The sequence below is a fragment of the Terrapene carolina genome, unplaced genomic scaffold, assembly GCF_002925995.2.
Source record: "Terrapene carolina triunguis isolate 2854851 unplaced genomic scaffold, T_m_triunguis-2.0 Scaffold210, whole genome shotgun sequence".
NCBI classification, from domain to species: Eukaryota; Metazoa; Chordata; order Testudines; family Emydidae; genus Terrapene; species Terrapene triunguis.
In genome coordinates this window covers 31,572,648-31,597,935 of record NW_020664561.1, presented here as the reverse complement: position 1 = coordinate 31,597,935, position 25,288 = coordinate 31,572,648, and the positions used below count along the sequence as shown (strand labels likewise).

Below are 25,288 nucleotides of genomic sequence, written 5' to 3'. Positions count from 1 at the left end.
TGGCGCTCGGCTCCCGCGGGGGGCGGGGCACCAAGATGGCGGCCGAGCCGGCTGCGGTCAGGAGCGGGGAGAGGCGGGCAGCTGAGCCGGCTGCGGCCGGGGGGCTCCGGGCTCCTGTGCCCGGACGGTGCGGTTACTTCGTGGAGCGGAAGAAGCGGTTCTGCAAGATGATCCCGGCTCAGGGAAGACTCTTCTGCGGGGAGCACGGACACCAGGAGGTACCGGGGCGCCGGGCACTGCCCGCTCGGCAGGCGGACCGGTCACGGAGGGATGGCTGGTTGGGCCCCTCACCTTCGGGGCTTTAGTAAGGGGTGGGGAGTCCCTCTCCTGCGGGCTCTTTTATAGCCCCCTATGGACTCGCTGGGGGAGGGGCTGGCACGTATCCCCAGAGCGAACCCCATAGAGACGGGCCATACTCGCCAGGCTTCCCCGCGGGTTGGTGAGGGCCGGGCCCAGCCCGGCCCCTGGGGCTCACCGCCCTGCTAAGCCTGGCGACGGCAGTGTCAGCGCAACCCCCGCTGCTCCGCCGGGCCCCGGGCTGTTGGAGTCAGAGCCTGCGTGCAGTGATCGCTGGCAGGGGGGGTGTCAGCCGCTCACCCAGCTCCCCAGTAGCTTCCCAGCCGGGGGAGGAGAGGGGTGTTGTCCCCCATCTCCTCTGCCAACTTTTCTGTGCTTTGAATTTTTTTGCTAAATCTGCTATGCTGTTAGTTACTCTTCGCTTCAGGATCCTCAGGTGACGTCCCCTTCTTGGAAACCTTACTAAGAAATCACTGCTGGCCTCTGCAGAGCCTGACATCGAGCTAGAACCCCAGACGGTGTAGGTAGAATAATTACTGCCTGTCACAAGGGACCAGGAATACCTGTGCGACTCTGGGCTTGGTGATGTATTAAGGCCTTCACTTGCACAATATTTCTCCATCCATCACCCAGTTAAATTGCATGGTTTATCCAACTGAAACACATTGTATTTCTCCATTTGATCTAATTCCAATAAATCGAGGCTAGCAAAGATTTTTATTTTTGTGACCCACAGACACATTTCTAGACAGATTTTTCTAAAATAAGGACATTGACCGCACCATAATTTTGTGCTAACAAAATAAACATTTTCTTTCCCACTAGGAAGAAAATGACAGGAAAAGAATTCCATGCCCTCTTGACCCAAAACAGTAAGTGTGTTTTAAATACATTCATATGTTCATTGTTAAAATTGTGACTGTCATTGCTTATTTCTTTTTCTCTGATTTTAGCACCGTATATGAAGATCAATTACAAAAGCATTTAAAAAAGTGTAATTCAAGAGAGAAGCCGAAGCCTGTAAGTGTGATGTAAATTAAATGCCATATAATTGTATATTAGAGCAGTATAAACTAAGCAGTGGCACAAATTGGAGTGGAGGAGGGTCGAACACACATGGCTTTTGCATTTGCTCAAATTTCCATAGGCCGCAGAGCCAGGGGGCAATGCCCTGACAACTTTTAAGCAGTCGCCCCATACTAGATCAGTATGGCTGCCGCTGGAGCAGCCTGGAGTGTCGCTCTGGCTGTATGGTTGCAACGCTGCTGACACTGTACAGACAGAGGGACAACAGGGCCAAATGGTGTTAAGACCTGGTGCATGGAGAGTCTGTTCCTGTATGGCAGTGCTCAGGGGAATCCTCCAAAAGCTCAACTCTTGGCATCACTGGCTTATGCACTGTGTGGGTAAGAGAGAGGGGAGACTCCAAAGCCCAAGGAGACATGGGACCAGTGGTATAGAGAATTTATCATTGACTCAAATCAGAGAGAGAATTTATCATTGACAAATCAGAGAGTAATAGTCCTTATAGAGAGCCTAATAATAGGGAGAAACTGAAGCTATCTAAGTGCTGGATTAAATGAATTGATGCCCGATGCTGTATGCATGCTTCCAGTGTATGTAAATTTGTGATCTTACTTTCTGATAATTTTTTTGGCCAGGAATGGAAGTGCTGTCCAGGCACTCGCATTGAACTAGCTTTCTCCAAAAATGTTCCTGGGGAGCATTGCCTCACCAGGCCCCTAGAATTAATGATTTATAACCTGCTGTGAATGGATCTTGTATATTCTGTTGAGTATTGGGGTTGATGTGTCCCCTTTCAGATTATGTTAGCTGAACTTGATGCACATACAACAACCAAAAATATGAAGTCAGCTCTACTCTTATATTTATTATCCCTGAATAATAATGTTGACTGAGGCATTCCCCCCCCCATACCCTGTCATGAAATTAAATATCTTCCTTTCTGGTATGTGCTAAGAAGGCAGCTTGTTTTTTTTAACGAAAGAGTCTACCATATGTTAAAAGCCTTGCTTGATTTCCTTGTATAGCTACATGATGTAAGTGGCTTTTGCCCATATTTGAGAACTGGATTCAGATATATATTCAGTGATCCAAATGCCAGTGTACTGCAGTGTACTTCTTTCTGATGAATACTGTGCTGCCAACGCATCTGTTTGACTATATAAAGCGGGAAGCCGCGGCCAGTACATCGCTCGCCCGCGCCGCTTCTCGCCGCCCCCATTGGCCCGGGACGGCGAACCGCGGCCAGTGGGGGCCGCGATCGGCCGAACTTGCCGCGTCAGCAGGTAAATAAAACTGGCCCGGCCCGTCAGGGTGCTTACCCTGGCGAGCCGTGTGCCGAACGTTGCTGACCCCTGATATAAAGCTTAAAATATTCCTGTATATATGAAATGTCAGTAATCAGGAAGCTTAAAGAATAACTGCTTGAAAGAGAAATTCCTTTGATTATTGATTCTTATAGTACAAATAAGATGCAAAGTGCTAGTACAAGACAGGACTCAGCCTTGCAAAAGTATTACTACTGTAGTGCTTGCTATGGTGCTTAGTCCCATTGAAATCTATCAGACTAATCACCCTAGTAAGCAGTACACCTATTGGAGAGTGTTTGCAGAGTTGGGCCCTAAAACAGTGAGAGAGAGAGAGAGAGAGAGAGAGAGAGAGAATCTTTTCTCAGAACTACGTTCTTCATTTGTAATTATTTGACTTTTGCTAGGTGAATTATTGTCAACACACTCTGAAGCATTCTTTTGCTTTACATGCTGTTCTGTCTTTATTAGAATCTCCTTGGTTTTCATGCTGTTTTTATTTTTTTTTATTAAGGCCTACTTTGTTCAAGATATTAATGCAGGATTAAAAGATGCAACAGAAATACTTGACGAACAGGTGAGTCCATTTCTCTGTTATTTTAAGGAACAAATAGTTAAAAAAGGAGGAGAACCTTTTTGTTTTTTGTATTTTTTTTCCCAGCAGTTACCAATTTCTTCCCTGTCTAAAGAAGAGTTAGAGGACTTGATTAAAAAGCTGAAAAAAGCAAGTAATGGTGAGTCTGCTTAATTTTGAAATATTTTAAATTGCTTTCTCCAGAATTAATCAAATACTTCATGGCTATTTTAGTGTTAAATATCTTCCAGGATTAAAAAAAGAAAAGAGATTAATAGGAGTACTTATTTTTGTCACTTGTCGTGATCTGAAATTGAAATCTTGTAACGGTTAAAGAACTACCTACATGACACTGTTAGTTAGTATTTTTTCCTCATCTCAGTCTTGTTTGTTCTTTTGAATAAAAGTTAATTTTGTTTTTAATGAAATTAATGACTTTTGTTTTACATTCTTCTTTGTGCACCATGATTAGGTGGTGACATTACAGCTCTGGGAAAAGCATTTGTTAGAAAACGGTTGCTTCTGACCCATTAGAGAGCAATTATGCTTGTGTTGTAGATCAGTGGTTCTCAACCAGGGGTCCAGGACCCTTGGGGGCCATGAACAGGTTTCAGGGGGTCCGCCAAGCAGGGCCAGTGTTAAACTCACTGGGGCCCAGGGCAGAAAGCCGAAGTCCTGAACCCTGACACCTGGTGCTGAAGTTGAAGCCTGAGCAACTTAGTTTTGCAGGGCCCCCTGTGGTGTGAGGTCCTGGGCAACAGCCTTGCTTGCTACCCCCTAACGCCAGCTCTGGCTTTTATATGCAGAAAAATGTTGTTGCGGCACAGTTGGGCCATTGAGTTTTTATAACATGTTGGGGGCACCTCAGAAAGAAAAAGGTTGAGAACTCCTGTTGTAGATTATTTTGTTGATGGCAGAAGATAGGGAAATTTTCATATGTTGGATTAAAAACAAAAATACATGTTTGGAGTTTGAAGAACATTACCTATAAGATTATCACAATTTTTAGGTGTCAACTTGTGGACTTAAACTATTTGATAGTGTCCCTTTTACTTGTTTCCAATAGTCAGTATGCTAACTCTGTAAAGTCTTCAGAGTCAAATATTTTGCATACTAAGTACTGTATGCAGTCACTTCAATATGCAGGTGGGAGCTAGATTGATGTTAGGTGGCCTTTTTAATTGAATCTATGAAGAGTACTTCTGCATTTGATGCAGGTATAAAGCCAATACTTAAGGATCAAATGCTGTCCCATCAGGCCTTACAAGAAGCCTTAAATGACCCAAAGAATGGAGAGTCTGCTTTCAAGCACTTGAAACAACAGGTATGGCCATTTCCTTACTAATAGCTATGGTGGTCTTTACTGTAGTTTTTTCTTCTTATGGATTCCAGCTAATCCATACTACAGTTATTTCACGTAAAAGAAACTTGTAACAGTTCCAGATTGTACCCATGCTACCAGTTTAAGTATTAGTCTATTGATAGTACACTCCTGTTTATTCAAATGGACTGCGGGGGGCATTAGAAAGTTTCAGATAAACCGGCGGTCAGATAAACAGAAGTGCTATTAACTAACTTAGGGCTACATGGAGGACACAGTGTGGATTCAGTTCCCTTTATCCAAAAATCCTAGTTACCTGGACTATATCGACCCCCTACATTGTCCATAACTGCTTTGAAATTATAAGTGTTAGTAACAGAAGTTTATTTTGATCCTGAAATACCTAACAAGCTTGTCTTCTCATTCATGAGCCTAGATTATCCCCTCTCATGGAAAATGTATGAGGTTATAAAACTCTGAGATTTGCCTTATGATATTTTCAGGGAATTGTGCCCTTGAGAAGGAGGAATTTTTATGGGATACAGAGTGAGTGGGTGGTGAGAACTTCCAACACAGCAAATCCTTTGAATTCTTGGGAAAGGGAAGCCAGAGAATGATAAGGACGAAAGGGCCCATGGGAATAATAGTAATTCCTGTCTCTTTTATATAGTGCTTCCAGCACCTGATCTCAATGTGCTTCACAGTCTTTTTAATGAATTTATCCTCATAACACTCCTGTAAGGTAGGGAAGTACTATTATCTCCCTTTTGCAGATGGAGAACTGAGGTGCAGAGAAGCTAAGTGACTTGCCTACTGGCAGAGCAGAGACTTGAACCTAGATCTCCCAAGTGCTAAGCTAATGCCCTAAGCACTGCCATGTTGGTGCCTTTCAGCACAACTCTATGTGTACAACTGCAGTAGCTACAGAGAGGGCTCTGCAGGAAGTGATGCTTCACAAAAGTCCACTGGAACATCCATGTGACTTTTCCAAGGATTAGCTGAGAACAATACTCCAATGTATGCCTGGTCCCTAACTCTACCCCCAAAACCCAGTGGATAAGATTCTGTGGGTGTTAGAAAAAGGAAAAGATGATGCCATGGAGGCAGCCCTTATTTCCTCTGCACTCTGGATTCACAATATCTCTACCCCTGCATTCATGAAAGAGGTGTTGACATTTTGCAGCATGGTTATTTAATCAATACGAGCTATGGGAGAGACTGCTGATTGTGAGTTAAGTTAGCATTTTTCCCACAGAAATGATCAGACAGAATGTATATTTGGCTTGGTTCACAAATAATCTTTTGAAGTTTGTAGGCTTCCATTTTAGGTAACATGGAAAAGTTACATTTGCTTGGGCCAGGAAGATGTTTTATTGAGTTTGGAGCTGGACGAGGAAAGCTGTCTCACTGGGTTGATATTGCCTTACAAGACGCTGAAAATGTTCACTTTCTGCTTGTTGAAAGGGCAACTACACGATTCAAGGTAAGACAGTCTATTGTGGAGTTGGCCAAGTCTCATTTTTGGAATTGTTGTTCTTGGTAAATGTGCCTTTTTCTCAGAAAGTCTGGTTAGCTTTTAAAGGAAAGGTGAAAATATATATATTTGTCAGATAAGGGCTTTGAAAAATTTAATTGATCCTTTATTGTAGTTTTAAGGCATGCCAGTAACACAATTGGGGTACAAGATGCCTGCTGGCTGATACTGAAAATGTTAGTGTTCATTTGAAAGGGGCTTGTTTTGTTTTTAAAAAATTAATAACCTTAGCACATTCTTGTAATTATTTATTAGTTAGTTAGTTAACACTTCTTAATAATGTGATATCCTATTCACACAGGTAGATGGTAAACACAGAAAAAGAGACTACATATTTGAAAGGCTTCAAGTTGATATCCAGCACTTATGTTTAAGTAAGTTGCTACTTGGCTTGTATAACTATCAGCAATACTAAGATGGTTGCTTAAAAACTTGATTGTGTAGTACCAGAGTGCAGGAAATTTTTACACTTAGTATAGGTTAATTAATATAATGTTTAGAAGACTGTTCTCAGTGTTTTGGTCATTTTTATGTTGTACTCTTTTTTTCAGTTACTAAATGGGTATTATATAATTTCTAACAACGTGTACAAATTATCTTGAATTTATAAGACTTTATTTTGGGTCAGAATCACCAAATAAAAGAGAGCCTGAACAGTTTCAGGGCTAGATGCTTTCACTTGTGTATTTTAGCTGTGCTGTATTTTGATACAAGTATCATTACTGAGTGAGGCAAGTCTCAGATGTCCTTATTAACAATGAACATGGGGATTCTGGAGTACCACATTCAAAAGAAGTTGCGTTAAATTTAGTGAGTGGCTTATGGTGATGAACAGAACTTGCATTAGTTAAATGGATAAAAGTGATTACCACATTACTTAACTAATGTAATCCAATGCATTGCCAGCATGATTCAGATCCTGTATTTCATGCAAAATATATATGCATCTCCATGCCTTTCCTTATGTTGTTATAACTTAACTGGATCCATTCTCTGAGCTACGGGTGACTCTGTTCCCATCTGGTGTACCACAGTAGTAGTATATATTGTACTTGTTTTGGTACCACAAAGTCACTTAATTCCTTATAGGTATATCTTTCATGACTAGATCATATGTTTGGGCCATACAGATGGTTGAAACTTAAATTATGAATGGCATATGTAGAAGGACAAAAGAATACAGGGAATAACATTTTATAAATAATGAGCAAGAATGTTTGCTAATGAAGGAACATGGTACATTGTAGCATGTTAAAAAGGTAATTTATATTAATCATGTATTTGTCTTCTCTAATTAAACTGTACATTCACTTGGTTTTCTGTAAGTTTACATTAGAAAGTTACATGTGAATATTAATCCACCATGGTAGGACAGATGAACTTATTAAAGCACAGGACTAAGAATACAAAAACCTGAAATTTATTACCAACTCTGCCACAGGCTGTCACTCTGATTCTAGGCAAGTCGCTTGATGCCCAGTCCTGCTCCCAAAGTTTTTAATGGGAACAGGTCATGGTTTTAATTTCTGCCTCAGTTCCCCGTTTTTGAGGCATATGGTAAGTCTAAATCAATTGATGTTGGTAAACTGCATTGATATCTATAGCTGGAAGGCTCTATAGATATAGAGTATTACTACTATTCAGTATATGGATCAAGTTGGCCTGCAATGTATAAACGGTGTCTTCTGCAGTATTGGGTTTTTTAAGTATTTGACAGATTTTGAATTGCTGTCTATTAGGAAATTATCTTATGTCTAAATAAAGTCTTGATTGATTCATTTATTTATTGAGGAGACATACCACAAATAGCTTGAACTCCCCACAGTAAACAAGAACTATTTTCAAAGTTTTGTACTTTTCTGCTTTTTATTGGTGTACAAAGAGAAGTATTGATTTTTGCTGCACTAGGAACATAACATAATGTTTGTAGACTAGAAGGGAACATGTCAGAAAGGAAAATTGTTTTATTTCCAAGCTGCTAACAATGAATGTTTTAAAAAAGTTCCTTTTTAAGTTAAACTTATTCCCTTTGTACAATTTGAAGTTGTTTAAAAATAAGGAAGAAAAAATTAAATGTGCTATTTAAACATACTGTATAGCTATTCTTTTCAGTTCATGAAAATTATACTGTATTATGTTTCCATCTTATCTTTTAGTGTGACATAACACTAGCTACCCTTTTGAGATGCAGACAATTGAAGTTTTTTTATAATAGTTGAGGCAGGAATTTTACTTGAGTTTTTTGACCTATTGTTTCAGTTATGTGTGCTGGAATGATATTACCCAGCAAGATGATGTCCAGCTCCAGTAATCCAGGTTCTGTTTCTTTCAGATAAAGTACCTATTCTTGAGAAAGAAAAGCTTCCTGTGGTAGGAATTGGAAAGCATTTATGTGGTGTTGCAACAGGTATGAACTATACAAATGTATTGGCGTAAATGCAGCTACAAAGTGGAATGCTGATTCTAATCCTCTTGAATAATTCGATGCTTCTAACAGTTCTTTTGTACTATATATTTTTTTTTTCTGTCTAATTCTTTGACTGCTGCCTACTGTACCAGTTGTGTTCTAAATATCCATTGATTTCAGAGGAACACTACTTGGATGATGGCAAGCAGCAAAGTGGTTAATCCAGATGGAAATAAACATTAATGGTTGTGTACAGCAAAATGAAGAATGAATGTTTTATGTAATTGTGTTCTTAAACTGACAGAAACATGTTTTTCATAGTACTTTTCTTCCCACTGTCTTAGGCTTGGACAACAATGTTGGAAAAACTTAACTTGATTAAAAATGTCCTGGACAACTTGAATACTGTAATATAGTAAGATCATTTTCAACTTGTCCAAGACGTTTTCAACCAATTACTTTTTTTTCAGCTTTACATCCCAGGTATGTGGGGAAAGGTGTTTCAGGTATGACATACTGTGTGTATGTATTATATACATTCTATTGGGACACTGTTAACCATGATGTCTTTGTAATGGTATTTACAATTCTTAAGTAAATGGATTGTGTGCTTTAATTCTGTCAGACTTCTACATAAACGTCCTCTTGTAATAAAAAGGCCACGGAGCTGAAGTTTTCCCAATGACCTGTGGAACAAGTATTCTCAAGAGTATTGATCACTAACAAGTCAGATAGTTGTGACAGGATCCCCGAGGTACAACCTGGAACCATGGGACCACTGTGTCGCCTTAACTTTCTAGCCTGGGTTGTCTCTCACAAAGCTATGTCAGTGACAAGCAGTAACACCCCTCCAGGCACTGTGATCTCTCAACCATCAGCATCTGGAGTCCCACACCCTGCTATATTATGCTCCCTGAGCCACTCATGAATCATACAGAGAGAGGCAACAGTCAATGGCCCCAGCCTTGAACCCCAGAAATATCCTATCTTACATTGCTCAAGATTCCCTTGGACAGTGAAAGCTAATTAATAAGTTCGCCACTCCGACAAAAGGGTAGTGGATGTGCAATGGCCTTTGTTAAGCTGAGCTGAGATTCCCCAAGCACTTACACCAAAAACACACAGTCTTAGATAAAATATAAAACAGATTTATTAACTACAGAAAGATAGATTTCAAGTGACTACGTAGCAGGCATAGAGAGCAAAGTTGGTTATCTAAGAAATACAAATAAAAATACAGTCTAAATTCTTACTTTAACAAACTAAGTGAGATTTGAATCAAGCAGTTTCTCACCCTAACAGATGTTGCAGGCAGGTTACAGTTCATCAGTGCACAGACTGGACTTCCTTCCAGCCTGGGACCAATCTCCCTAGTTCAAAGTCGTCCATATGTTGGAGTTGGGGGGGTGGTGGAGGAAGAGGCCAAGGGATGATGTCACTGTCTCTCTTTTTGTACCTTCTTCCAGCTGCTAGAAAGATCCTTGCTGATGGTCAGGCAGTCTGCATTGCATATGTGCCTTCTCTGAGAAGCCTCTGGGATATTGGATTGTTCTTGATGAGCTGTTAACGCCAGTCTGGCCAATAATTGTTGCTCCTTTGTCCATACTGAAAGGCATCTCCCAACCTCACAATATATTTCAGTAGCACATATAGCAATACTTCATGTAAAATGATAGTACATACAATCCAAACAGGATATCAGTGTTCAACAGATCAAGACTTTTAAAATGATGCTTCACAAGGCATGCATTGTACAAAATTTGTCATAATTGTATCGCAGGGGTGAATATGAGGGCTCCAGGGTGCTATTTGAGGTACAGAGTGTCACAGTGGTCTTATGGTGATTTTGTAAATACCCCTCTACCCTGATATAATGCGACCCGATATAACATGAATTCGGATATAACACGGTAAAGCAGCGCTCCGGGGGGGTGGGGCTGCGCGCTCCGGCGGATCAAAGCAAGTTCGATATAACGTGGTTTCACCTATAACGCGGTAAGATTTTTTTGGCTCCTGAGGACAGCGTTATATCGGGGTAGAGGTGTACATTAATATTTGGTAAACTGAACTTGAAATATATAAACTCATTTCGTTTTAAAGTAGCTGACCGTATTTAAGTAAACTTTGTCAACTTGTTGCTTTTGGGATTACTTTGTAAAGTGCTTTTATCCTCCTCCTTATTTTTGAGGAAAGTTCCTTTCCTATCTTTGAGTATAAATGCAGCACACTGTTCGAGAGTTTTTTAACACATAGTTGTTTGTTCACAGATCTTGCTCTGAGATGTTTGGTTGAAAGTTACGCAACCCAATATGATGAAAGAAATGAAGAACCTTCACCTAAACGTTTCAAGAGTGATAAAACAGACATAGCTTTTAACAATTCTGCTGATGAAAGGAGTGGAAAGAATGTTTCAGAAAACTGGAAGCCTGTGGCTGGAATTGTTATTGCACTGTGTTGCCACCACAGGTGTCAGTGGAAGCATTATGTAGGCCGAGAGTTCTTTAGAACAGTGGGACTTGGGCCAGTGGAATTTAATTATTTTCAGAGAATGACTAGCTGGGCCACTTGTGGCATGCGAGAAACTATCATTGAAGCCTCTACCGTTGATGCAAAGAGCAAAGACCAAAACAGTGATACAGAAGAACATGACCAAGTACACAACAGAATTGAGTGCAGTTCTGATAGTCTGCAAGGGTAGGTCATTTTTTTTGTAGCATGTAGACATCTCAGGAAGGTAGAAATAATGGATTAGACAGTCATTTGTAGCTGAATGATTAAGCATTTTTGAATGTCAGAATGGCTCATTTTATAGAAACATATCCATCTGAAGTACTTAAAATGAAAAACATGCAAATTTAAGTGACATAATAGTCTTCAAAATCTTATTCCAAAACAGTCACACTTTATCTGCATTGAAGTGCATCAGTTACAGTTTTTACAGCTTTTCTGATCTTGAACCATTTGTGTTGACTAATTCATGTTTTTTCTTTTTGGAGCTAGGCTACTTACTGTTGAAGAACGAAAGCAGATAGGTCGTCTTTGTAAACTCTTGATTGACCAGGGACGGATCAAATATTTACAACAGAGAGGGTACAATGCTGCATTACAATACTATATAGATTCTACTGTTTCCTTGGAGAATGTACTCTTGACAGCTGTACCAAGTCAATCTTCAGTACCTCAGCCAACTGCATAATGGGAGACAGATTTGGAATGGGCAGGACACAGAACTCTACAAAACTTCTCTGGATTTTTTTTAAGACCTTATTCACAGATTCAGTACTTTTAGAAAACATTTTGTAGTCTTTCGGTAACTACAAAAGCATTGAACTTAAATTTCTTTTGGAATCACAAGAAGATGCCAGCTGACTCCTAGCAGTGTGAAAGTCATAAGGCATTTTTGTCTCTGCACACTGCGATATTGCTGTTGTTTTCTCTGTTCAGAAGAAGTAGAATTTATATTTTCCTCCAAATACAAAAGTTCAGTTTGGCAGTTTGTTTAATTTTTTATTCATTATCATTAATGGTGGCAGACGCAACAGGTATACAGTTGTCCAGGTTTTCTGAAAATCAATAGGTTAAAATGTAAGAAATGGATATGCTTAATAACCTGTCTCCATTTTGAACTTCATGAGGGTTTTTATCTTGTTTTCTATGCCTAGAATTTTATTTTATGAGTTCTGACTATTTGTGGAATTGGCTAAAGAAAAACATTTAGTTGGAAATCAAATGCCACCTCATTGTTTTAGTAATTACATTCCCATGCATAAAGCTTTGCTATGGAGAGGAATAAAAGCTGAAATTGACATGATCTCTTGAGTTAACCTCATTATTTTAGCGATTTGTTTTAAGCTTTCATAATATGTGGGTGAACTTAATGAGATGAAATATTGATACCTTGTGTCAGTGAAATTCGCCGTTCACATAATAGATATAGCAAAGGGCACTGGCTCATGATGCTCTGCTAATGTAACTCAATCCTGACCTTCATTTACAGCCTCTGTGGGTAATTCATTGTCCAGTCCTTATCTCTCAGCAGACAGTGCTAGTTGATGTGCTTTGTCATATGGCTACTTTTCCATGAGGAAGCGAGGTGAAATAGCTGTATATACTCATTCATAAGACAAATTTTTTTAGTAAAAAAGGGAAGCACCAGAGAAGGGGTAGTCTTATGAATGGGTATAGAGAGGGAGAGGTGGGACACAGCCCCTCCCCCCAACAGAGGGAGCAAGGAGAGGCAGCAGAGCCAGAAGGGAAGAGGCAGGGCCAGAGTCTCTCCGCTTCTGGCCACACTGCTCTCCCCCCAGCCTCCGAAGCAGCTGCAGCTCTGGGGCTGGCAGGCTGCAGCCCTGCCGCTCGGCCCCACCCCCCAGAGCAGGCTGTGGCCGCGCCGCCCGGCCCGCCAGAGCACGCTGTGGCCGTGCCGCCTGGCCCAGCCCACTGGAACATGCTTCGGCCACGCCGCTTGGTCTGGCCCGCCAGAGCAGGCTGCGGCCGCGCTGCCCAGCCTGCCGGAGCAGCTCCAGCCAGGCCAGAAACATCCTCCCCAGATAAGGTGGGAAGGGATGGGATGGGGAGAGTGTGGGGGTACCGGGCTAAGGGTGGGGTCATGTGGGGTGTGGTCACAGGGGTTACTCCCCTGACCCCCAGCTTCTCCCTCTCCCCTCCCCCCCCAAAAAAAATTTCCTCACCAGTTGCTGTCCCGGCCCCTAAGGGTAAGCAGCTGGCGTGCTGGGACACTTTATTTACTTAGGTTTACCTCCGTGCCTGCGGACGCTCGAGGTAAACAAACCATCTTGGCCCGCCAGCAGCTTATCCTCATGGCCCGGGAGCCAAAGTTTGCTGACCCCTGAATTATAGGGTCGGCTTATGAACGGGTCATAAAAAAATTCCATTTTTACTTATCCATCTTGGGCGGGTCGGCTTATAAACGAACGGGCTCATGATTGAGTATATACTGTAATTTATTTCACTTAGGTGACTAGATCTTCCTAGAAACACCTTATATTTCCCCATCACATGTTGGTGCTTTTCCACCTGCTGGCAGGAAATGCTGGGAACTCCAGAAACTCCGTGACAAAAGCATCCGCTTCTCCTGCTACTCCCTCTTCAGTGTAACTTCCAGCTCAAGGAGACATATCTGTGCTAGCTATGATTGAGCTAGTGAGGTAAAAATAGAAATGTCACCAGAGTGGAACACATGTCAGGAAGGCTTGTTAGTTAAGTATGTACCAGGATCATATTCAGAGGTAACTACATTTCTGTTCTTCGCATGTTAGCTCATGTATGTCTCCTCAAGCTGGAATTCGCACCAGTGTAGAGACACCCTAATTCTGCTTGACTGCATTTTAATGTTTTCTAATATTTTTTATTCATACTCTAGTTACAGACAATACAAATCTCATACCTGCTCTGCTGAGTGACTCTTGAATATACATATGCATGAACTGAATACCAAACAATTCCCGTTCCTCTTCCTCTTCAGTATTCTCGCATGGGGGAAGTGTTACTTGCAGCTCCAGTGGGTTGTCTCTGAAGTTGACAAATCTGGTAATTCATCAGAAAACATGACTCTTGGAGGTCCTTCCCCCCCCGACCAAGAACAACTGTTTGAAAACTAAACTAGGCTGCACTGAAGAGTGCTTCAGCAAAAGAAAATGTAATTAAGGGCAATTTCTCAGGGCATTATCTTTCAAATAGTTTCTCTACTTAATGGTAGTGTGGTATGTGTTTATCTTAACTGATTTAGAAATAGTTTTCATCTGAACATTTACATCATTTCTTAAAATGGTTTCTATGCCAAACTTGTAGTTTGTACAGTTTAACAAGGAATCCCTATCATGTTTAATATTTTGTGCACACACTTGAAAATATAGGCCTTAGTACCTGTGGTCAGTACCAAGGCCAATTCAAGCAAATCTAGGATCTCCAGTGAACAAATTCAGGTGTTCTTACTATCCCTATGTTTATTGAAGTACATGTTTGTACTGCACAGTAAGATAACGTTATACATTTTCGTAATATTTTGACATCAGGATACAGAAGCAGATGTTTACTCTGAAACCAGAACAAAATATTTAAATTAGATCTATTGCACATGAGAATTTTTATTTTTGGTAATAAAAACCTGCTGCAGAGTTTATGCATCTCTAGATATAGTAGCATCCCCAAATAACTTGAAAACATAGGAATTGCTATACTACATCAGACCAGATAGGTATGAACTCAACTGGCTATCCCGAGCCCCCGCTCGTGCTACCTGACTGCACTGCTATTTTTACCATAGTAGCTCAAACAGCGCTTGCACAGGTACGTGTATGCAAGCTGGGAATTACACCCTCAGCTTCAAGTGGAGACATAGCCTTCGTCTGGTATCCTGTCTCTAAGAATGAAAGTACTTAAGAGAAAGCAACAAGAACCCTGCCGTAGTGAATAAAAAAAAACAATCTGCCCATAAGGATTTGAAAGAAGTTTTCTCGTCAGTTCCTGGTTAGCTTATATCTTGAAGCATTAAGATTTATAGCTCACATTTTTATCCCCAAACTTAAATGGATATTCTCATTTTTCATATCTTAGTATCTAAACCTTTTTTGAAGGGTTTTAGGTTCTTGACCTCACTGATACCTTGTGGCAGTAATTTCCCAAGTGAAATATACGTTTTATAAAAAGTTCTCCTTTTATCAGTTTTTAATTGTTGCTTTTCAATTTTTGTCCCTTGTTCTTGTGTTATGAGAGAGGCTAAAATAGTGATGCCCAACTGTTCCACTGAAAGCCAGCATCCACAACCCTCACAGATCAAGAAGAATCTAAAGATTCCCTTAACCTTTGGGACTCTACATACTGTATTTACATTTGCAATAAATCCATTTGGTGAAATGAAGGAACTCAATACTGTCATAAAACTTTCTGGGCCAGATTCTCACCTGGCATAAATCTGTAGTTCCACTGATTTCAATGGAGCTATACCAGTTCACACCAGCTGAGAATCTGGCTCCCTATCTATTTGTTATGCAGCAGTTTGCACCGGGAATTTTTAAAGGCAGCCTTCAGGTACTTGCAGTATTGTTGATAGTTTACCTGAGATTTGTCATTTGTTGCATGCAAGCAGGAATATCCCGGAGTTTGTTGTTGCTGAGGACAAGAGTACTCAGATTTTTCATATTACTGATGGTTTCTGGTAAGTGGGTTATTTCATTCCGTTGGAGCCATAAAGTATGTAAGTTCTCCATTCTGTAGAAGTAGAGGTTTCTACAATTAATCCAGCATTAGGGAATCCTTGATGATTAATTTAAAGGAGTTGATTCACTTCAACAATCATGTATCTGATATAAAGAATGCAGTAACGCTTAACAGTCTGGGAGCATGTGTAATTCTGTGGGCAAGTTCATGACAGAAAGGTAAGGGAGGTGTCATTTGATTCATAAAATCTACAGAATCATAATTTCAGTGATTTCATCTGAACATTATTTATATTACTTCTTAAAACGGTTCCTATGCCAAACATGCAGTTTGTACAGTTTAACATAGAGCTGGACTAACTAGTGGGATGACTAAGTTTTAAGGGGATGCAGACATTGGCATCTGCATCCTTGGCTCATGCACATGTTCAATGGTGTCACCCTACAGCATAGCAGAGGGGATGTGCTGCCCTTCCCAGCTCCACACCACTGGTTGGTGGAAATTTTGATAATACAATGTGATACATTTGAAAGCCTTTTCTCCTACAGACACAAAGGTACCATACGGCAACCTAGAACAATTATGTAGAATATATGTAGATATATATTCAAGAAAAATCAACTTTTAAAATTATATTTTAACATAGAGATGCATTGACTGCATAAAAAAGGACATTAATCTTAGGAAACACAGGATGAAGATAGTAGCCTAAATTATAAGTTGAAAATTTCTACAGCAAGAAGATTTAACTTGACAACAGGAATTTAATGTCTTATTAAGTATCAACTCAGTTGCAAGCAATTTTCCTTCTGAACAAAAAAAATTAGTTCTCGTAAGGAAATATTCTGCTTTGAGATATTCCAGTTATTTTAACAGTATAAGTAGCTTGCTTTATTTTGTTTGATATTTGTTAATATTTTAGAACAGAGTTGGGTAACTAAATTTTCAATGCAATGGAATTAAAACTAAGAATGTTTTTTTACCTGTCAATGGTATCAGGGAGTTGCTGAAGTTTGTTGCTCCCCATGTCTAACCATTCTAGACTTGGCATGTTCAGGAGAGCTGAAGGGATGGTAGTAAATTGGTTCATACTCAGATCTACATGGTAAAGCTTCTTTAGGTCACTGAGCTAAATAGAAAAAGGAAGACTCATTAATAGGATTCCTTAATGCACATTTGTACAGACTGTGCAGTAAGTGATGTTCCATCACAGCTGTTATTTAACCATCTTGGCCACAAAGACAGAAAAATTCTGAAAATACTACAACATGTTCTGAAATCCATGCCAGACAAGTGATTCTGGGTTGTATGAGATAAGACAGAGGGCCAGAATCTCATTTACACTATTGCTCCAGTGATGTAAAGGGACTTCAGTATAAATAAGAATCTGGTCTAGAGTCTTAAAATTTATTTTTGTCAGAAAACATTCACTTGACCTCATAAAAGAGGGTGACCAGACAGCAAGTGTGAAAAATTGGGACAGGGAGTGGGGGATAATAGCCTATATAAGACAAACTCCCAAATATCGGGACATCTGATCACCCTATCATAAAATATTGCTAACTTTGCTAGTCAAACAACTGCCAGATAAATTTGGTAACTTCTGATATTCAGTTAATATTCTATATTTATTTATTTTAAAGCTGCCCAGTTTGTTGGGTTTTACAGACTTAATGTTTGGACTTAATTCTGCAGTGCACCAAGCACCCTAAGGGCTATTCTACACTGGCAGAGCTTTAATGTGCCTTGTGTGGTTGCGGTGGAGTGCTGGGAGAGAGCTCTAAAAAACCCACCTCAACGAGGGGCATGGCTCCCAGTGGTGCACTGTTTACACTGGCGCTTTACAGCGCTGAAACTTGCTGCACTCAGGGGTGTGTTTTTTCATACCCCTGAGTGAGAAAGTTGCAGCGCTGTTATCCTCACTCTCCTGTAAAGTCTGTGGGAATTGAGGTTACTTTTAATATCTGTCAGGGCTGTAATTTTTGTAGCAAATACAAATAAATAAATATCAGAAGTATTTGGTTACTTTGTAGCCAAGGGACTGATATGGAGATATGGATCCCTTTTCACATGTACGTCATCAGTTACGATTCAGCCCAGGTAAGTGGAGAGCAAAAGTTATTACACTCAGCTGCTCTGTGTCCTCTGTGAAGTGAGTTAATTCACATGCAGTTGTCTGCATCACACAAATCACTACCACAAGCAGTGGTCTTTGTAGAGATACCACTAGCTGAATGGGGAGGGAATGAACTAAGCCAGGGTGATCAAACTTACTGACCCTCCAAGCCGCATATGACAACCTTCAGAAGTTCGAGAGATGGGATGCGCCTGCCGGGGCTTAGGGCTTCAGCCGCATGGGAGATGCCTGGCAGGGCTCAGGGCTTCAGCCCCGCTTCTGCAGAAGCCCCAAGCGCTGGCAGGCATGCCCCATGAGGCAGAAGCCCCTAGCCCCAGCACCCTGCTTCAGGGCAGAAGCCCCAAGCTCACCCGCCACCCCAGTCTGGTAGGCAGAGAATGGGGGGAGGGTACGGGGGGTCCGCTAGCCACACTTTAACTGTAAAAGAGCCACAGTTTGGCCACCCTGAACTATGCTCTCACCCTTAAAGGTGACTTCTCTAAGGTCATAGTTGAGCCAGTGGGCCAGATCCTCAGCTGGTGTAAAACAGCATAGTTTAATTAAAATCAATGGCCTGATGCCAGTTTACACCAACTAAGCAGCTGGCCCATTATTTATATACTCCCCTGTAAGCCTGGGCAAAATTAGGCTCAGTTCCTGCAAATACTTAGTTACTCATGTGGTTAGTCCCACTGGCTCCCATGGAACTATTCATATAAACAAAGATTATGCATATTCTTAAATATTTGTAAAATCAATGTCTTAAAAATAAAGTGAAAACAACCCATCTATTAGACAGTCCATGCAAGACTTTCCAGTGGAAATGTACTATGTCATTTTAAAGTCTAGAAGAAAACAGAAGTTCAATTTTTTTTCTGAGAATTTTTTTAGCTAGTGAAAACATTTAATATATACCTATAAATAAAAGTAATTGTTTTTCTCAAACCTGAAGTGGAAGGTCACAGATATCCCTGTTCACAGCCAGTTCCAGTCTTCCGAGGCTGATGCAGTTACTTAGCTCTTTAGGAACAGACTTAATTTTATTATAACTGAGAAGCAGCTCTTGGAGGTTAGGCAGCTGGCCTGCAAAGGCAATAATCAAAGAGAATCCACCTGAATATTGGGTCTGAGGAATAAATTAAACCTTTCAGCTGTGAAGTACTGGGGTTAAATCTTACTTTATTGTGTTGGCTCATTAGTATAGTGTGAGTGCTCTTGGTCTGCTTATTGAAATAAAGATGCAGTTAATGAAAATTATGGGATTTGGTGTGACGGCTGCTTAATCCAGAAGCAGTGCTCCAACTGAGTAACACAGAATGGCTTGTTTTTGTTGTTGTATTTAAATACCACTTACCAATCTCTTTAGGTAGCTTTTCAATGGCATTTCGGGATAGATCCAGCACAATGAGATTTTGAAACCTTCCAATGAATTCAGGAATTTTCACCAAACTAATTCTGTGAAGCTGCCATTCCTGGAGATGGTTCAGTTTCAGTAAGCAAGCAGGTAACATCTAAAAATAATAAAAAATAAAATCAGAAGGAAATTCCACTTCGTTTATGGAATGAAAATGGACTAATTGTTAGTGTAGGAAGATTTTGGAAACATGAACATTTAGAGTTACGCTAGAAAGGAAGGAAACAGTTTTGTTTTTCTGATCACTAGACCATACAACATGCAGAAATTAATTCCCATTACACCTCAAGAATAACCAGCCCTTCTGTTTGCACCCAGAACTTAGGCACCTGCACTACTAGAACTGAGCAATGCAAGATCCCAGAAGCAAAACAAACAAAAATGTTTGAACTTAAATGATGTTTAGTGTCTGTCATGTGGATTTTATAACATCTGTTCAAAACAAAATGACAATGTTAGGTAACTGCACTGTAGAATGTATTTACAACATGTTTTATATTAAAAAAGGACCACCTATAACTTCCAAGATTGTGCAACATTTCTAAATAATTGCTTGCTATAAAATGATTATAGAATAGATTTAGTAATTTGGTTTGAAATTCATTGCTCTGAGTGAGTTACGCAGGGTTTGTGTGGGATGTAGGGACTGCAGTTTGTAGGGAATTAAATCTTCCGCAAACTCCTGTGTAAGACACATCACCTCCCTGGACTGGGGCAGGCACCATGACTGTTACAGTGTAAGCTGAAGTCACACCTTCACCAGCCTGTACCTGATCCAACTCCCATCAATGCCAATGGAAAGATTCCCAATGACTTAAAAGGAAAATTGGCTCAGGCATCTCGTCTTCAACTTCTTCTTCATGGTGGACACTGGAACTAGCATAAAGCCAGTTCTGCAACCTACAGAGATTGGTAGGGTCCACCCTGCCACATATTCTGCAGCTGCCCACCTTTCTTGCACTGGAACCACAGTGGTCCCACCGTTCTGAGAGCCTTTGTGCCATTGGATGAATTTCACCCTTAGAAAGAGAAGAGAAATAACCCCAAGAAATCTTTTCATTTCACGTGACTTTCGCATTACAAGTTATGTCTGTGTCGTTCTCAAGGCCGGCTCTACGCACCAGCGTTCCAAGCATGTGCTTGGGGCAGCACTTCTAAAGGGGCGGCATTCCGGCTCTTTGGGGCAGCACTTTTCAAGGGGCAGCACTCCGTTGGTTTTTTTGTTTTTTTTGTTTGCTTGGGGCGGCAAAAAACCTGGAGCTAGTCCTGGTAGTTCTGGGGCATTAGCAAAATTAATACTTCTTTAATTAATCATAAGACATAAAATGCCATTAAGTTTTCCTGTTCATGTGGGAAGACTTTCTGGGCTGTTGCTGGTCAGTCGTGAAATTGCTTAGCATTCAATATTCTACTGTTAGAGTGAGCAAGTTTAATTTCAATACAATCAGGTTTTATTTATATTCACAGCAATAATTCAACGGTCCGTCCCTGATCATCTGTGTACAGAGCTGAGCATATTGTGGGCACTGAATAGATGAAAAGTAATACAAGTAGCTGGGCTAAAGATGTAAAATAGCTTAACTCTGTCATTCACTAACCATGCAACCCAAACAATTTCCTGTTAATTACCTTCCATTCTTCTTGTTCTATCCTTAGTATAACCCTTCCATCTTCAGTGATGACTTTTTCTTTGAGCCTGGCTAAACTGTCTCTTTCCTCCCAGACAAGCACCAGTCTACAAAACAAAGACCTTTTTTTAGTTGTGCAGCTATTAATATGAGCAACATTTACTATCCCATTTTGATTGCCTGACATAGCAAAGAGGCAACTTTTTGGCGAGAAGCCTTCATGGAGGTCAGACAAGTATTTATCTTAATGGGATGCTAGATACGCTTTGGGAGGGCTGGCAATGTAGAAGTTCATTAGCTTAGAGAATTTACAGGCATTCTAATGTTTTGGCTAATGTACAAATCTTTTGCGATTCGGTGAGATCATATTTTAAAATCTGTATGAAGTAAATTATTTTATAGAGATAAATTAACTACTTCCATCAAGTTTTATAATGTTTTACCAAGAACAACAGGGGGAAAAATAATGTAAGGGGACTGTCCCAAACACCATTCATTTTAAGGGAAGCTTGTAGCTTTTTTATGGGTGGGAGAAGCACTAAGCTTCTTTAATCTTTTCACTTCCACAGCCTCTAGCTCAGGAGTTCTCAAACTGGGGGTTGGGACCCCTCAGGGGGTCATGAGGTTATTACCTGGGGGGTCGTGAGCTGTCAGTCTCCACCCCAAACCCCGCTTTGCCTCCAGCATTTATAATGGTGTTAAATATATAAAAAAGTGTTTTAAATTTATTATGGGAGTTGCATTCAGAGGCTTGCTATGTGAAAGGGGTCACCAGTACAAAAGTTTGAGAACCACTGCTCTAGCTGCTATACCATAGATTATCCATCCAGAGACAGCAATCTGGTCACAGACAAAAGAGAGTTGACTTCTTTGCATCCATGTATGAAGTCAGCTTGAATTCAAGTAAAGTTCATGCAAGTCATCATAGACTAATCAGTGAAGATAAGAGATCAAAATAATATTAAGTAGAGACTGTTTCTAAATGGAGGGCACTTGTCAACAACTTGTGCTATAAAAACATGAAGAATTTCTTTTACACTATTGTAGTGCTATGAAGACAGTGGTAGCTGTTGTAGTTTGATATATATGCCAGTAGAATCAGCAGCTGCACTAATTTCTATTTACAGTTGAACATAATTCTCTGGTAGACCTGAGTCTAAAATCAGATTTCTTTCAGTGGGAATTTTACCTGAGCAAAGATTGCAGGATTGGATCTTGCATGTTCCAGAAAACACCAACCATATCGCCTGTGTTTAGCTTCACATTTCTTCCTAACTGATTAGGGACATACCTGCCTACAGCCCTCTGTCTGAATTCCTTTTCCTTCCGTAGTTCTTCATTTATTTTCTGAATTCTCACTTCCCAAAGTGTCTTAACAGCAGAGAATGATCCAATGCATGGTGCAGTTTCAGTCATGGTTCTTACACATTCCGGTTCAGCCATAGGTATCTGCTTCTGAATAGCACACTGATTACCATCATCATTATAATCCCACATAGGAGTTGGACATGCCAGAAGGAGACATCAATGTAAAAAAATTGATATGCCTGTTTGATTAATTAAACACAATCAATCTGAGCAGCGCTGTGATGGAACTCACATCAACTGACTCCTGTCACATATATAGAATAGTTAATCATGTGTTCCTAGTTACCTCATCACATAATACAAGAATAAGGAGATAAGAACATAAGAACATAAGAACAGCCATATTGGGTCAGACCAAAGGTCCATCTAGCCCAGTATCCTGTCTTCTGACAGTGGCCAATGCCAGGTGCCCCAGAGGGAATGAACAGAACAGGTAATCATTACGTGCTCCATCCCTTGTTGCCCATTCCCAGCTTCTGGCAAACAGAGGCTAGGGACACCATCCCTGCCCATCCTGGCTAATAGCCATTGATGGATCAATCTTCCATGAACTTATCTAGTTCTTTTTTGAACCCTGTTATACTCTTGGCCTTCACAACATCCTCTGGCAAGGAGTTCCACAGGTTGACTGTGCGTTGTATGGAAAAATAATTCCTTTTGTTTGTTTTAAACCTGCTGCCTATTAATGTCATTTGGTGATCCCTAGTTCTTGTGTTATGAGAAGGCATAAATAATACTTCCTTATTTAGTTTCTCCACACCAATCATGATTTTACAGACCTCTATCATATCTCCCCGTAGTCATCGTTTTTTTTCCAAGTTGAAAAGTCCCAGTCTTATTAATCTCTCCTCATACGGAAGCTGTTCCATACCCCTAATCATTTTTGTTGCCATTTTCTGACCTTTTTCCAATTCCAATATTCAATTAAGTTAAAAAGTAACAAAGGTAAAAACAGCTAGAAGATCATACATTCTACTCAGCATAGAATTAGCCTGTGGAATTCGCTGCCATGAGCTATCATTGAGTCCAAGAGCTTGGTAGGATTCAAAAAAGGTCAGAGTCTAATACAGATTGTGAGAACATCCACAGTGACATAAACCAAGATAAAAAGTATAAGGGTTAACCTTTATGCGTCAGGGGATCAGTCAACCATTAATTGCCAGGGGTTGGGAAGAAAGCTGCCCTATAGGCCGGCTACTAATAATAGCCTGTTCGAAACTTCTTGAACATTCTGGTACTAGTGCCCGGCAGGCAGGACACCTGGTCATTCCTGTGCTCCTGTCTGGAAGGGTTCCTCTCAGCCACTCTTGTATTGGGTTTTTGTATTCTAGCAATAGGCTAGAACTGTGAAGGTCAGATCTGGCGCTGAACTCTCCCAAAGTTTGGGGCAGGGTTAGACTGGGGTTCAGGGTTGGCCTATAGATTTGCAGGGCTATGTAGTAATGCTAAGATCACATTAAACATTGCATCAATTTTTTTATTATAAATGCCTACTACTTGGTGGAAGAGAAACAGGGAATACTGTCTCAAACACCCAGCTCCAATCTGAAAAGCCTGAGAATGTTTTTTCAGCCAGACAGACAGCTTGCTCTCCAACAATGAAAGTGGAATGTCAACCTTTTCCCTATAATCATCTTTCTACCAATGGCCAGTATAGAGTCACTTGTTTGAAGGCATCTTTCCCAGCATGCTTTTCTTTTAACTGGCCTTTTAAATGTGGCAGAGCCAAACCAGCTGCTGCACTACGATGGCTATTTGGTACCTACTTGCTAGATATTTCTGCATCCAAGCTAAGTATTCCTACTATGTTTTCCCTTTCTCTTATTATTGCAGTGGTGTATCCAATAGCCAGATTGTATATGGGGACTTACATCAAAGAAATATAGAAGAATACAAAAAGGTAGAAAAAGTATAAAGCAATGAACACTGAAAATGGCTCCTCATTGGAAAGACAGTATAGACTAGAGAATGGAATTCCTCTGGAGCTACACTGATGTAAAAAAGGAGAATTTGGCCCAACTATTTTTGCACTGCTAATTCTTAACTGTGCTATAAGAATAGAAGCTGTTGAGGGGAAGATGGAGGTTTTGACAGCTGGGGCTGTTGGTGCCCAGGAAGGTGTGAGAGGTAGTTTAGTTTTGGAGCTCCCAAAAAGTGGTTAAGGCTTTTTTGCAATGGCGAATGGATGCATCTTCCTCTTCTCCCTCCCAGCCCCATGTGGGTATGAACACAAACGTCTTGATGTATATTCAGGGATTAATTCCCCACCCCCGTAGCCCTTACCAGTAACCAGCTACGCACTGCTCCTCATCCCAATATCTGCCTTTGCACCCAACATGACTAAACACATTAGCTAAAGGTTTCTGTTAAATGATTCATAACTGAATTTAAATTGTTATTAGTAGGCTTCAGAGTTAACTCTCATTGAGACAGCTCAGTCAGTTCCTGCTTCCCATAGCTATTATTTTAGGCTGTTTGGAGACTGGGAAAACAACATTCCAGCAGTTGACATTCAGTTCAAATTCCTGTATTATAAGCTTGTGTCATGTCAGGAACTGTATTTGCTATGCGTCTATGATACCTAACATAATGGGATCCTCAACCCCTAACTGGGGCTTCTAATGCTACTTGTAATCATAAAAATTTGAAGGTTTTTTTGGCCATCTATTTTAAAATTAAAACTTAGTTTTTGGACCACTGTTCTGTGGCAGACGGTGAATTCTTCAGTAAATTGCACAGCTACAGAAATCAGAACACGAGGCCCTAAGTATAGAGTTTTGTTTTTAAACAGATGTAACTATGTAATGAGAAAACTATGAAAAGCTGAAAGTAGAACATTTTGACCCCACCCTTTATACTTCTTTCTGGTAGACACGATAATACAATAGCGATCATGAACTGCCAGCCATTCAGAAGTGCATTCCCAATTTTAGCTGTAAAATAACTGCAAATGTATTGTCTTGTAACTAGAGCTCCTGCCCGTGATCACCTCCCCACGTTCACTTCCAGACATATGGAAGCATTTTAGAACTTACCTAAATCATTTGATGTATTCACAGATTTTCCACGACTCATTGATTTCTGTGCAAGAGCAGAGCGAGGTTATGAATCTTGTCTGTG

At 40.5% G+C, this 25,288-nt stretch overlaps 2 protein-coding genes across 2 annotated transcripts; one reads left to right on the top strand and one right to left on the bottom strand.

Annotated features, from left to right (window-relative positions):
- The first annotated feature begins 36 nt into the window (after positions 1–36).
- On the top strand, positions 37–12,274 carry LOC113407313 (tRNA:m(4)X modification enzyme TRM13 homolog). The gene is made up of 11 exons (XM_026655670.2): positions 37–218; positions 1,123–1,169; positions 1,251–1,317; positions 3,142–3,204; positions 3,289–3,361; positions 4,419–4,525; positions 5,838–6,005; positions 6,358–6,430; positions 8,389–8,463; positions 10,731–11,157; positions 11,464–12,274. Exons 1-11 carry the CDS (start codon positions 168–170, stop codon positions 11,657–11,659), a joined length of 1,347 nt encoding a protein of 448 aa, XP_026511455.2. The 5' UTR covers positions 37–167; the 3' UTR covers positions 11,660–12,274.
- A 1,531-nt stretch (positions 12,275–13,805) lies between these two features.
- Positions 13,806–25,288, bottom strand: LOC113407314 (leucine-rich repeat-containing protein 39-like). The gene is made up of 8 exons (XM_026655672.1): positions 25,204–25,288; positions 22,107–22,255; positions 20,802–20,910; positions 19,113–19,269; positions 18,705–18,841; positions 16,626–16,771; positions 15,541–15,693; positions 13,806–14,010 (listed from the first exon to the last, which is right to left on the bottom strand). The coding sequence occupies exons 2-8, from the start codon at positions 22,241–22,243 to the stop codon at positions 13,836–13,838; spliced, it is 1,014 nt and encodes a 337-aa protein (XP_026511457.1). The 5' UTR covers positions 22,244–22,255; positions 25,204–25,288; the 3' UTR covers positions 13,806–13,835.

Excerpts from the sequence above, each read along its gene's own strand:
- LOC113407313 (XM_026655670.2), top strand. The coding sequence starts at position 168 with ATGATCCCGGCTCAGGGAAGACTCTTCTGCGGGGAGCACGGACACCAG. Across the intron at positions 1,170-1,250 it reads TGCCCTCTTGACCCAAAACA|CACCGTATATGAAGATCAAT; the intron begins GTAAGTGTGTTT and ends CTCTGATTTTAG. Across the intron at positions 11,158-11,463 it reads AGTTCTGATAGTCTGCAAGG|GCTACTTACTGTTGAAGAAC; the intron begins GTAGGTCATTTT and ends TTTTGGAGCTAG.
- LOC113407314 (XM_026655672.1), bottom strand. The coding sequence starts at position 22,243 with ATGGCTGAACCGGAATGTGTAAGAACCATGACTGAAACTGCACCATGC. Across the intron at positions 19,270-20,801 it reads TAGAACAAGAAGAATGGAAG|ATGTTACCTGCTTGCTTACT; the intron begins GTAATTAACAGG and ends TATTATTTTTAG. Across the intron at positions 14,011-15,540 it reads CAACAAATGACAAATCTCAG|ATTTGTCAACTTCAGAGACA; the intron begins GTAAACTATCAA and ends ATGAATTACCAG.